The sequence below is a fragment of the Molothrus ater genome, chromosome 8 (assembly GCF_012460135.2).
Source record: "Molothrus ater isolate BHLD 08-10-18 breed brown headed cowbird chromosome 8, BPBGC_Mater_1.1, whole genome shotgun sequence".
Classification (NCBI taxonomy): Eukaryota; Metazoa; Chordata; class Aves; order Passeriformes; family Icteridae; genus Molothrus; species Molothrus ater.
The window spans coordinates 9886073-9898935 of NC_050485.2; the positions used below are offsets into that span (position 1 = coordinate 9886073).

The window sequence follows — 12863 nt, forward strand, 5'->3', positions numbered from 1 at the left end:
CACTGGTTGACAGGCTTTTCTTCCCCCTCCCCTTTTTGTAATTCCTGCTGTCTGCCAAAGGACAATCTGTTTGCTCTGAGACAGTTTAATGCATACTGACTACCAGAGGCAGAACTTCCATTGGCTCTGTTACAGGGGTAATTTACACTTTAACAAGGTATTGTGACAAGGTGGTAATTATATTTTTATCACGTCATTATGACATTACCACCTGGAAAGCCATAGCTGATTAATTAGTGGCATATATTAAATTTATAACCCTGGAACTCTAAAGTTATCATACCTAAGTGGTGTAATTATGCTGAACTGTGGTGTGGCAGTGAATTGGAGGTGAAGATGCTGAGTATCCACCTATTGCAATACATTTAATGAGTGCCAGTAGAGGGCAGGGAGCTGAAGGAAATAGTTGGGGTTTTTAAAATAAATACTAAGGAAGGGAGTGAAATCAGTGAAATCTTGAAACCAAATCTAGTCAGATGGCACGTTCCAAGGCTTCTTACATGTATGGATTTTTTTAAAGGTATAATTTGAAAGCACTTTGATTTACACTTGTTTTTGCTTTTTATTTCACAGCTTTATTTCAGTTAATTCACATCTATTTTGGTTTTAACAATGCAGCAGTTTCTGTTGATCTTTTGGAGGCTTGTACTTGGACATTCTGGAGGCTACCTCACCTTCCTGCAACTAGTAGAAAGCACTGGTTTTGGCAGGATGAGTTTTTCTTAGTTTTGTGAATATGCCCAGGTGTTTTATGTTGTCCCTTCTGATTTACTTTTTTTCTTTTACTCTTTTCCTTTCTCTTTTTCTCTTTTCCTTAATATTAGGAGGCAGAGGAAATAAATGAGGCTGGAAGTAAATAATGAAAATGCCCACAACTTATGGCTTTTTTGAATGTATTCCCATATTCCTACGAAGTAAATACAGACAGAATTATAAACCAAATCTATTTTTAACCAAATTATCATGCTAAAGGTCATAGTTTTGAATTGTTTTGATTTTCCCTGTTTGTTGTGCATTTCAAAGTCAGATTGCCAAGTAACTCATGTTTTATTCTTCCCTTTCTCTACAGAAAATGAAGTGACTACTTTCCCTGTGTTGGTGAGTGATCAGAGTGAAATTGTGGATACCAATGGAGCTGGAGATGCATTTGTTGGAGGTATTTCTTACTTCTTTCTGTTGTTTGGAGATTATCTTATTATTCTCTCTATAGAAAATTTACTGTTTTTTCATTCGGTTGTCCTTCAGAACAAGCTTCATTCTTTTACAGCTTTTCTCTGCATCCTGAAGTTATATGATTTAATTAAGTTCTGACTTCCAAAGGGAGAGTGTGGTCTATTACTTCAAAAATAGTATGCCTTTATGCTGTACTCTGGTCGTTTTCATGAGATTAATTGTATCTGTCAGACTGTTGCATAAACAAGCTGCATCAAGTACTATATAGTGTACAGAAATCCCTCCTGGCTTAAATGTTAACACATTGTTGTTCTTTAAAACAGGTTGTAGTGAATATTAAACAGTATGTTAATAAGTGAGCATAATGTCTCTGATCATGTAAATTTTGGTAGAACATCTGCTTCCGATACAATTATTTGGACATCAGAAAAGAACGCAAAGGGTTAATTTGTTAAAACAAACCCTGAAAATATCTGGCATTGCTTAATATCCATTTGCAAACTTATTATTTTTTTTGGCTCAAGCTCTAAGGAAAAAAGAGGATGTTATGTCTGTGCCTGTTTAAAAAATTATTCTATATAAGCCAAAACTCAATCTAATCCAAGATTTCTGTCATTCATTGTAACCTTCATCCATGTAGTTCTGTGATGCACTATTGCATCCTGAGGGCTCTAATATCCAGTTTGTAGTAGCTGTAAGGAGCTCCATTAGTCACTAATTTACTGGAAATATTACAAAAGAGACTTTATAAATAGAATTGCAGGGCTCAGTCTTGTAGCTACGAAGGGGATAGCAAGCAGTGTGTTACCAAATTAAAGCTTCAGAATTGTGTCCCACTTCTACAAAATATTCAACATAAGCTTAATCTTAAGCACGTGAGTAATTCCTTCCTTACTTAATACAGCATTTAAACCAAAGATAAATGTTCAGTATATACTTAAAACTGTCGGAGAATGGGAATGTTTTTACTCATTACTTCAGTGCTTTCATGAATCAAAAAGGACAGAAATAGAAGGAAACACATTAGGTCATATTATTCATACACCTTTTAGGGCATGTTTGTCACTGTCTATTATTCCTAAATCACAAAGAAGACTAAATTTGAACCAGTAGGTAACAGTGACTACAACATAAATAAGATCATCTTCAAGTGCTTGTCCTTGTATGCATTTGCTCTGTTTATCAGCTGTGCCAGATAGCTGCTGTTCTTGTGGGGGGGGAAGAGAGAATAGGTCTTGCCTATTTTGTTTTCATGTGTCTGCCATGTTTATCTCAGGTTGTATTTATTTTCTGTTTTTCAGTTTTAGGCCTCTTGAAATCAGGACTTTTGTTTTAATAATCCTAATTTTGTTCTTTCCTATGTTAGCTGCAGGAAGAATATTGCAACTAAATCAGGGCTTTAAGAACTGTTTTATAATATAATAGATCAAATTTAAAAATTGAACTCTCAAAAGTCTTCCTCTTTCAATTACATCCTTTTCCCTGGTACAGCCATAGCTGCTGGTTTTCTCTAGAAGGGCTAAAACATTTACTTTAATCAGAATATCCTGAATGGAAAGACTGATATAAACCAGTTCAGTCTCTATTCCAAACTACTGCCTTCCACCAGCAGTGTAAGGAGTTGGGGCACATCCTGTCAGGCTGGTCTTGGATCAGTTGTGAGATTTCTTTCTCAAAGGGGAAAAATGATGTGGACAACGCTCAGCTGTGGAAGAGAGGGATGAAGGGACATATTCTAAAAGATTAACTCTCCCTTATCATTCTAAGTGTTAAAATACAGCAAGATCATGTATATTTGGGATAATCTTAGCAAAAGTCCTGTATCACAGCTTATGGATGTAGATTATCTTCAGTTGCCCCACAAACATCTGAGGCATCAGATGCTTTTTCATTGGGGCACAAGTGAAATGCAGTCCAGTGCATTGTACAGTTCTCAGGGAAAGGACCACAGCTGATTTTCCCTCTGGAATGGAAATCAGCTCAGCCATGGCAAATCTGTCTGAGCTGTCCTTGCAGTGAGACACTTACCTGAGCATGGGTGTGTGAGCTCAGCCTCCTGTTGCACCTTGCTTCTCTCTCCTGTGACTCAAAGCAACATGAGCTTTAGGATATCCATCCAGAGTTCTTCCATTGGCTTCTGGGATATCTCAGTTCTCCTCTGGCACTCCATAAATAATAAATTGATCATTTATTCTCCTCAGAATATAGATTTTCCTGAGTTTAGTCCAGATGGGAGAATTGGGACTCATAACAGTCTTGCTACACAGCTGATTCTAGTCTTATATGTACTGTGGTCTCCTTCTTCAAGGGGTCACTTAATTTTTCTTCCCATATGTAGGAAATAGGATACTGGACTGGATAGGCTTTGATTTGGTCTGTGTTTCATTTGAGGGAAATGTCTGTATTTTATCTGTGGCACAATTGTTGTGTGTTTTCAAAATGTGTATTTGGAACACATTTGGAGAAGTTCTTGAATGTCTTCTTAGCAGCAAGCCTTGTGCAGTAGTGTAGGTAATACTGCCCAACATGCAAATCTTCTGGCATTGGGTCTAGCACTGAGCCAGCTGCAGTGTTACTGTCCTGACAGAATTTTTACAACAGGAAAGTTATATTCTCTTCAGTGCTTTTCTGCTTCTTTCTTTGAATGAGGTTTTAATCAGTTGTTACTACCTAGGCAAAAGTACATTTAATGTTTTGATTTCGATGTCCTTATAGTAAAATGTTTCAAAATTAATACCTTAACTAAAAAATTCACTCAGTGTGACAATATCTCCTCCTGGAAACCTAGTTCTTTTATTGAAACAACAGAGAACAAGCCTCCCGTGGCAAAGTTTCCCATACTTCTCTGGAGCCAGTGTATTAACACAACTGAACAGTGGTTTTTCTGGAGCAGGTGTCTTGGCTGAGAGGGGAATGTGGGATATAATGAGAACTAACCCCATCAGACAAGATTTATTTTTCATTAGGGGGTCAGGTTTGTTGGACTCTATCATATTTTGAAAGGTCTTTAACAGAGGCACTCTCTTCCAGAGGTATAACTCACAGATCATAGGGAAATTCCTTCTCAATAATTATGCCAACTTGGCAAATCACCCCTCATATGTTTCTCCATGTAAAAGTTGGAAAAAAAGAAAACAGTGTGGGGTTTTTTTACTAGAACCAGTCTAACTACTGAAGTTCTTGAGACCTTAAAGTCAAGACAAAGTTTAAAGCACAAAGTTTCTGGGCACTTGTAACTCTGCGAGTTGATTCATGAGTTCAGCATTTCTGAAGCTGCCAGCCTCCAAGGAGGACTAGCTCACCCCAACAGCTAGCAGCAAGAAATAAACCACATTCTTCAGTTGAGACGTGGTTTTATTAAGTTGGCACCAGGAATATCTCTGAATTTCTTGCCTCTTACTGCAGGCATCAAGTCATCTGCCACTCAGGCTGGTGCAGTGCATGAATAAGAAACTGGATTTTAAAATTGCTGCAGGTATCTTTATGCTAAAAACACTTCTCTAAACAACACTAACACAGTTCTGCCTTTTTTGCTTACCAGCAAGACTGCTACCTTTTACAGGTTTAAGCAATAATGGTTTACTTTGTAGCATCTCAGCACCTCTTGTGGTTTTCAGTAGTACCACAGCTATTTGGTTATAAATCCCTGAAATACCCATAAATTAATGTTGCAATTCTACCCCCAGATTCTTATGACATTGAAAAATCACTTGAGCTTTGCTGGCATGGCTTATGCCACAAAAGTCCTCTTAATGGAATTACAGCCTTCGTTTGTAGAGTTTGGGGAGATCATTAAATTAACATTTATTTATTACTGGTCAGCCCCAGCTTGAAGCACTGCAATAATGATAATCAAAGTGATAATGGCAATAAATATGAGCAGTTTGACGATCAAATGCTTTCCTTTGTGCCATCCTGCTCCCTTCAGCCAGAGTAGGCTTGCCTTCTGTTTGAACTCCCCTTTGTCATTGCCACCGTAACTAATGAAAACAATCAGCATCTGTTCTGATAGTTGCTGCCATTGTTCCCTGCAAAATCTCTCCCCTAGAATCTGTCTAGTCACTGGAACTGAGGACAGAGTTCATAACAAATGAACAGGAGAAGGTGTAAAATCGATGTTTCTTCAGGTTCCATCAATATAAATATATTGACTTTATAATCTGCTATGATTTAGTCATATACTACATGGAAAGTACTAGAGTATGAAATGGAACCACAAATCATTTTCAAGTAGCTTGATAAGGCAGTGATAGAACGATTGCAGCAAGTGTGTATTACTTATCACCATGCTATAAAGATGTTATACCATTCTCAAGGAAAAGGAATCCCAGGGTAGAAGGAGCTCTTCATTAAGCATTGTACAGTGCCAGATAGGAGCTGATAGCAATTTGCCTCTGTCAGTATCAAAGGGGAGGTCAATGGCTCAAACCACCTGTCAATTTAAAAATGGCATTGGCGGCTTTCATGTGCTGGGGAATCTCATAGAGCTGCTAGCTGGAGTTTGAAAGCTACAGTCACGATTTTCTGGTGCACATTCTTCAAGAATAAGCAGTTCTTTCTCTTTCTTGTGAAGCCCAGCATGAGCCTTATGAGATGGTCAGCTCCTGTCTCAGCTATCAGACAAGCTTTTCTGATAGAGATAGGGAGAGCAGCAAAGGAGGAGTCATCCTCTTTTATATGTCCTTTTGTGAGTGGGCCTCATGGCATCCTTATCTCCTCTTTAGGAACCACAGCCCTTACTGAAGATACTTCCCTCTTTCTGATTCTGTTTGACCCAAACTATCTCAGTAAACCCATGTCCTCATCTTTATTAGAGAGGTTAATTCCAAGCATTATTTTTCCATCTTAATCTAAATGTCTCTACAAATTCAGTACAGACCTTGGACTTGTAGGAGTCCAAGGTCTAAAGGTTCTCACACTGTTCAAATTTTAGCCTCTGTTCATGAGGTAAATGCAAATGATTTTCAATAGAGTGACATCCAGCTTTGATTTCAGAGCTAACTAATATTTGATATACTTCTACATTATTGAAATATTGAAATACTATATTTCGTGTGAAACATTCTTGGAATATATTATGCATATACATGTATGTGTATCTATAAAACCACAGTACAAGAAATAAAAGTACAGGTTCACAAAGAATACAGAGTGCACAGAATAATTGGCCATCATTACTCCTCTACTATTAAGTGTTCGATTCAGAAACCTCTTTTAATAAAGGTCTGGTTCTGTTTTCTGAACACACTAGATTTGCATTGGAATACCTTGTCTGAAGCTGGTGGATTTAAAGAAGTGTAATATTGATAAAATGGAAACATAATTAAAACCAGCATAATAATTCTTATGCTGTTGCTCTGTAGCATCCATCATTTATGGAAGGAATCCAGTGATTTTTAAAATAAAAAATCATCTTGATGGGATTTGATATCATCTGAGCTGACCCTGCCTTAAGCCAGGGGCTGGAGCAAGTGACCTAAAGAGGTGCCTTCCCACCTAAATTGTTTTATGATCCTATGAATTTTAATCCTATTGGTATTAAGTTCCCAGGTGCCAGTTTCTGCTCCTCTGGAAATCCAGACTCAATCATCTTCTGGGGGCAGTGTTGGTGGCTCTGAATAGGAGCTGCCTGAATTAAAAAATTAAGCTCAAAGAGTGGGAATTCCATCTTTTTGCAGTAAATCTCTTCTAGGGCAAAGGGGGACTGTACTTATGACCTGTCTAATAAGTCCCTTATATATTTCTTGTGCAAGCATTGTGGGGATAGAAGCATGTGCACGTGTGAGAAATGAGCTCTTATGAATAGTTCCTATATGGCTATTCCAGGAGTGCTAAACATGCAAAAAGATCTGATCATGCCTTCAGCAGAGGCAGATTTGAATGGTTTTTTTCAGAATACTAATTTATCAGTAAGCTTGTGACTATATTAAAAAGAAAGCTACTTAATAGATTTCTAGGGCTCTTGAACACTGTGGAAGAATTTGTTTACACTAAAAGTGAATATTTCTCTTATTTGTTGTATTTTGCTCTTTGTATAAATCTGTGCTGTAAGGGCTGCTCTCCCTCCAGTATTCACCACCCCTAGAACATTGTACATTCATTGAAATAGGAGTAGGAGGAGCTAGGAACAGTTCTTAACTGAACAGCAGGAGCATGATCTCAGAAGCTACTTCATCCACTTATAGTGGTCTTTAATTTTTGTATGGATTTTATACCTGTCTGAAATATCTTGGGAAATTGCCATCATTTTTTAATCACATTTAATAGAGGGAAATACGGTGGACAAAATGTCACTGCTGTGAAGTACTCCCTTCTGATAACACCAGAGCTCTGAGATGCAGAGCTACGTGCCAGCTGGGAGCAAGGGATAATTTTTTGGTGATATCAATTAAGTATGTGTGTGCATGGAACTTGCGATGGCTGATATTTGCTACAAAATTTATCTTCACCAGCAAAGGGAGAGGGGATACTACTTTGAATCATTCTGGCTTTTCTTTGAAGTAAAGAAAACTGGTACAACAGAAAGCAGCACTCTCTTAATTTTCATTTGTCCAGCATTGGTGGCTAATTGCCTCTGAGCAATCCTGTTGTTACTGAGATCATGGCAGGTGAGATAGGAAGCTTTGAAATAAAAATACTTACTTAGTGTCATCAGCACTTTGACTGACAGCCCATTTTTCCCATCTTTACTACTCCTGGTTTATAAACAGCATACAGGATTATAATAGCTGAGCTGCAGAGAGGGCATCAATCTTTGCTTGCTAGGGGATAACCTGTCAACATGTCCATGACTTACCACCCCTGTGTTCTGATGGCATTCGGAACTCTGTCAGATAAACATCCCACATAAACCCAGGCTATTAGAGGACCACGTTTTCTCTGTAACTGACCTTCTACAAACTAGAGAATGACCAGATTATATGTTCCCAGATGATTTTTTCTCAGTCTCAGCTAGAGGCACATCATTATTCTGATCAATAGTGTAGCCAGTTGCTAGTAATTTCAACATTAGTATTGGCTCATTTTCAAAATTTGCCACTGTTTGAATTGCAGCTACTTAAACAAAACCATAAAAATAGTTATCACTGAGAAAAATACATGGAGTATTTCTGTTTTCTTTTTAACTCCCTACTTCTTTGTTTACCAATTTCCATTCAAAATTATTTCTTTGCTAAGAATACCCTCTTCTGTGCTGATATTATATATAAACCTGTTTGCATGTGTTGTCCAAGTATAATTGTGATTATACTGCTTTCATTGTTTTAATTGCTACCCTTCTCTTGATCTCTAACTGTTCCTCCTAATTTCATGACATATGTATTCGTATAACACAGTAATGTAAATATAGTAATTCACATTTTCACCTGTTCCATTTAAAGGCAATCTAGAAAAAGACATAGTAGAATAAAAGTGAGGCAAAACATATTATACTTTCTGTCATTTCTTAAATAACATGCAAAAGATCCACTTAAAAGGATCAGTGTATGGAATTAAAAAACCGTCAGAAGTTTTTAATTAGACTGAAGCAGGACTTGATTCCTTTAGCCTCTGTGTCTCTCTTCCTGTCAGTGACACCTCAGTGTTAAGGGAGCCTCAGTACATAGCAAGAGGATTAATATTTTGCAAAATTGGTTTTTAAAAGGCCTAATTTACCTCACCATAAATTCAGTGACATTCTGGACAGGTTTTGTGAAAAATAAACGTCAAATAGGTTGTGTACACTTTAAAAAACAAACCTACTCTGTTAAAAATAGATTTTCAAAACCAATTATGAAGTTCCAATTTTTGCTGTAATAGCTATGGGACAATTACAAATTGACTTAACGCCTCAAAGCAAGTCATCACCGTTTAAAATACTTTGTCATGCCTACTATGCCTACCCTCATAACATTTCATTTTATGTTAATGTGTCATGTGTTAGAAAATCATGTAATGATAAAGAAAATGTTCATGTGGAAGGTTAGAAATTACTTTAATGAGTTACTATTACCTTGCTTGCAGACTGTTGGCAATATTTTTGTGTTATTTTAATGTATTCTGAATAGAGACAGAGGCACTCGTCAGATTGGATCATCAAGAACATTCCCCTGGGAATCAGGGCAGGATATAGTCCCCTAAGAAATGATGTGTCAGATTAAGCTGATGCTGTATTCACAGGAGATAAAACACCACCACAATGAAATACAAAACCACACTGAAAGATATTGTCTGTTTGACATCTCACATGCCTCAGTGGGTGCTAAGGACAGGGACACAATGGCCATAAGGACACTTCTCAGGCGGTGATGTTCACAAGCTGGGTCCTCTCTCACTTACAGCTCCTCTGTTATATAACAGCGTGGTAAAGTCTCCCAGAATTTGTTCACTTCCCCCACACTGCAATGGGCTCATACTTGAAGTGGGAAGATGGCAAGATTGCAGTAAAAAGGAATTAGAAGAAAGAACGTGGTCGCAGTTAAGAGCAGTGGTAGTAGCAGTGCTTGTAGGTTGATTTGACACTGATCTGACCCAGTGGAAAGGGATGTTACTGTTATTGGTGATCAGTACATTTTTGCTATCAATCCAGAATTCTAACAGATATTTAAAGAGGCAAAAGATATTAAGTGTCACTGTATTAAAATAGGAGCATTATGAATATAATGCTAGGGTAGGCTCTTTCAGCCCACAAAAGTCAGGAAATTCACAGTCTGCCTAGCTCCCATATTCCCTCTGCCCTGGGTGTTGCTTTCTGATTCTCCTTACATACTCCTGGCTTGGCTGTGTGGAAGCACACCTGCAAATAAAACTCCTGAGACTCGTGCATTTGAATCTTGGCTATGAAGTTACATTCGTGCAACCTTTTTGCACTTGAATATATGTTAAAAACTGAGTAGAGGATAGGACATATTATTCCATTTTATTATCTTTAGAACTTGATTGTATCTATAGTAAATTAGTGCAGTTCTCTTCCTTTTATTCCAAGCAGTAGATGTAATTATCGGCACCATTTAGTGTCAATACAACAGGTTTGAGGCTCAGAAACTTTCCTCAGGTACTAATAAAAGAAAGCTTATTTTACTCTTCTGTCTCAAAAAATTCTAAAATCTTTAGATTTTGCAGAACGCTTCTGGGAAATGCTTTTAGGAAAAACAAAGATAAAGATCAGCCTGTAAAGTATTTTTTCAAATAGAGAAGATACTTGCAATGAAAATATCTGTTTCTGGTTTGGCACATGCAGCTCCTTGTAAGCTTGGAGGGGGTTTTTTAATCAAATATTTTCCCCTAGAGGCTGCCGGAGTCAAGCCTAAGGCAACCAGATCCTGATCCTAAAGGAAATTTCCCAAAGCTCATCATGTGGACTTAAAAATGAAAAATAGGACCAAACCATGAGAAGTTATAACTTGGTTAGCATTTTCCTCTTTCACATTATTCTTGGAGCACATTATAGACTGAAATGGTTCTTTTCTTGGACAGTAAGATGCACTGGGGAATTTGATAAAAGTGATATGCAACAGGTTATAGAGTCCACTGAGGATGTTTAATGTGGAAGGATGTCAGAGTATAAAATACTGCTTATATTTATAACAAAATATAACAAAGCTCCAGCTTTGAGCTATTCCCTCTCAGAAGGTGGACAGTATGCAGTCAAGGCACAGGGCAGTGATAGAAAATCTCACATCAATCTAAGCAGGCTGCACCTCAGGGTCTATTTTCTCAATCTATGGCACAGTCTTCAGGACCAAACCACAACAGAGCAGCATACACCATTCCTACTTGAAAGCATCAGAGAAATGAGACTGCTGATTTTCCTTGGAGAGAGTTTCTGGTGGGCCTGAGCACATACAGGCCCTGGGAGCTATGATGACACCTTGTTCTCTGAGCTGCAGTGAGCTGGCCCAGTAAAGCCAAACAGCGGCAATCATGTGCAATGCAATGAAATTATTCAGCCTTGAGTAACTGATTCCTAATGGAATAATGGGGATGTAATGAAGTTTTATTTCTTTTTTTTATTTTTATTGTCACATTTCTGCAGAAATCTTTCATTAACATTTTCCACATGTAATGCTTTAAAGCTTTAGACACTGTGTTCTTTTTTTCGTTTTGTGTATTCAACACCTCCTCTCCATTCCAGGAAAAGGCTGCTAAACTGAAAACACTCCTTTCACTTATTCATAGTTGTCTAGTAAATGCAAAGTTGTATTATTTGCATGTGTCCATAAATGACTGTATAACCTCAGACTGAAAAATATGTACACCCATCTGAGTGATCCTTACAGAAACTCAGTGCATTGAAAATGTATCCATAAATCAGAAGAAAACAAGAGGGATAGCATAGTGATACCGATATCACTGCATTTCTTAGAACGTGCTTGGTTTAGTATTCATGCTGCTGATTATAAAATAAGAAGTTTCTTGTACAAAGGCAGTGAAATGCTTTTAGCACGTGACCATTTTATAAATAAAGTAAATATAGACTTCTGAAATATTTTAGTCGTGATCTCATGGTTTTGTCATTCTCTGGAAGTAAAAATATTGACATTTACCAAGCTGTTTGTTCCAGCTTTCTGGTCTCCTGCAGTTTATTTATATAACAACCTTATCGATGAGCCTCTTACTCAGCTCTCTAGGTTTAACTGAGTTGAGTCGATTTGCTACCACAGCTTCAAGTCGCTGTTACAGAACAAGCAAGACATCCTAATAAAGCTGTAAACGTGTTTACTCAAACATGGTATTGATTTTACTTGGAGAGGGAGAAGCTAGTGCTTAGCATGGTGTCAGGGAGGATGAATTTAACTGCAGTTTTTCATTGTCATCTGTCATGGTTGTGAAACACTAAGTGAAGCCACAAGAGGATAATTAGAATTGCCAGAAATTTAGCCCCTAAAATCAGTTAACCACTTGAGATTTTTGTAGTTTAATTAGTTTTTATTGAAACTTTCCTCCAGTGGTATAGTCAGGAAGGATTTTCTAATGTTCTTTCCAGTGAGAGATTTCAAGGTTGCTACTTGTTAGATATACATCTTAAAAGACCATTTTTACGGAAGGGTTGGTAACCTTTTTTCTCTCAATTGTAATTAGCCGGGCGCTACAGTCTTGTTAAAAGCACAGAGGCATTTAATTTTAAAGGAGAGAAAAAGACACGTGTTTCTATGCATATACATTTGTAGTTAATAACATATATATGCATGTATGGCATCATTTTTACAATAAATTCTGTGAAAGTGCTAAAGTGCTTAAAGGTTGAAAGAAATATAGAGTGTTTGAAGATACTTACATTTAATTTGTCTTATATACTGTAAGTCTGATGTGTCAGACCACAGTGCCAAAAGACATGAAAACAGAAGCCAAATCCCACCCTTAATCAAAAACGTTTCCATTTAGAATAGCCAACATTTGGTTTGATAGCAATGGGCAGGACCTCTGGCTTACCACAGTTCTTGGCTGTAATATCCACCATCTGCCACAAAATTAAAAAAGGAGAAACCTCAGCATGTTGACGTATGGTCATTCAGTGACTGTATTGCAGAATCCACTGATGCCAACATCTTTTACAAAATCTAGGGTGGCTGCTTGGCTCTTGGCAGCAGCATTGCCAGCTACCCGATTACTACTGACCAGGCTCATGCTACAACATTAGCCCGCTCCAACAGTGCTAGAAGACCTCAAAAAAGCCCAAATCATATCAGCCACAAGGCATTGACTGGGTAATG

At 37.6% G+C, this 12863-nt stretch overlaps 1 protein-coding gene across 2 annotated transcripts in view; it reads left to right on the forward strand.

Moving 5' to 3' along the window:
- The window catches only part of ADK (adenosine kinase), a 269560-nt gene that overhangs the window by 250310 nt on the left and 6387 nt on the right, over window positions 1–12863 (forward strand). For both annotated transcript variants that reach the window (XM_036385322.2, XM_036385323.2), the window contains exon 10: window positions 1070–1156. In XM_036385322.2, coding sequence (XP_036241215.1) covers window positions 1070–1156 — 87 coding nt within the window. The remainder of the gene's footprint in view (window positions 1–1069; window positions 1157–12863) is intronic.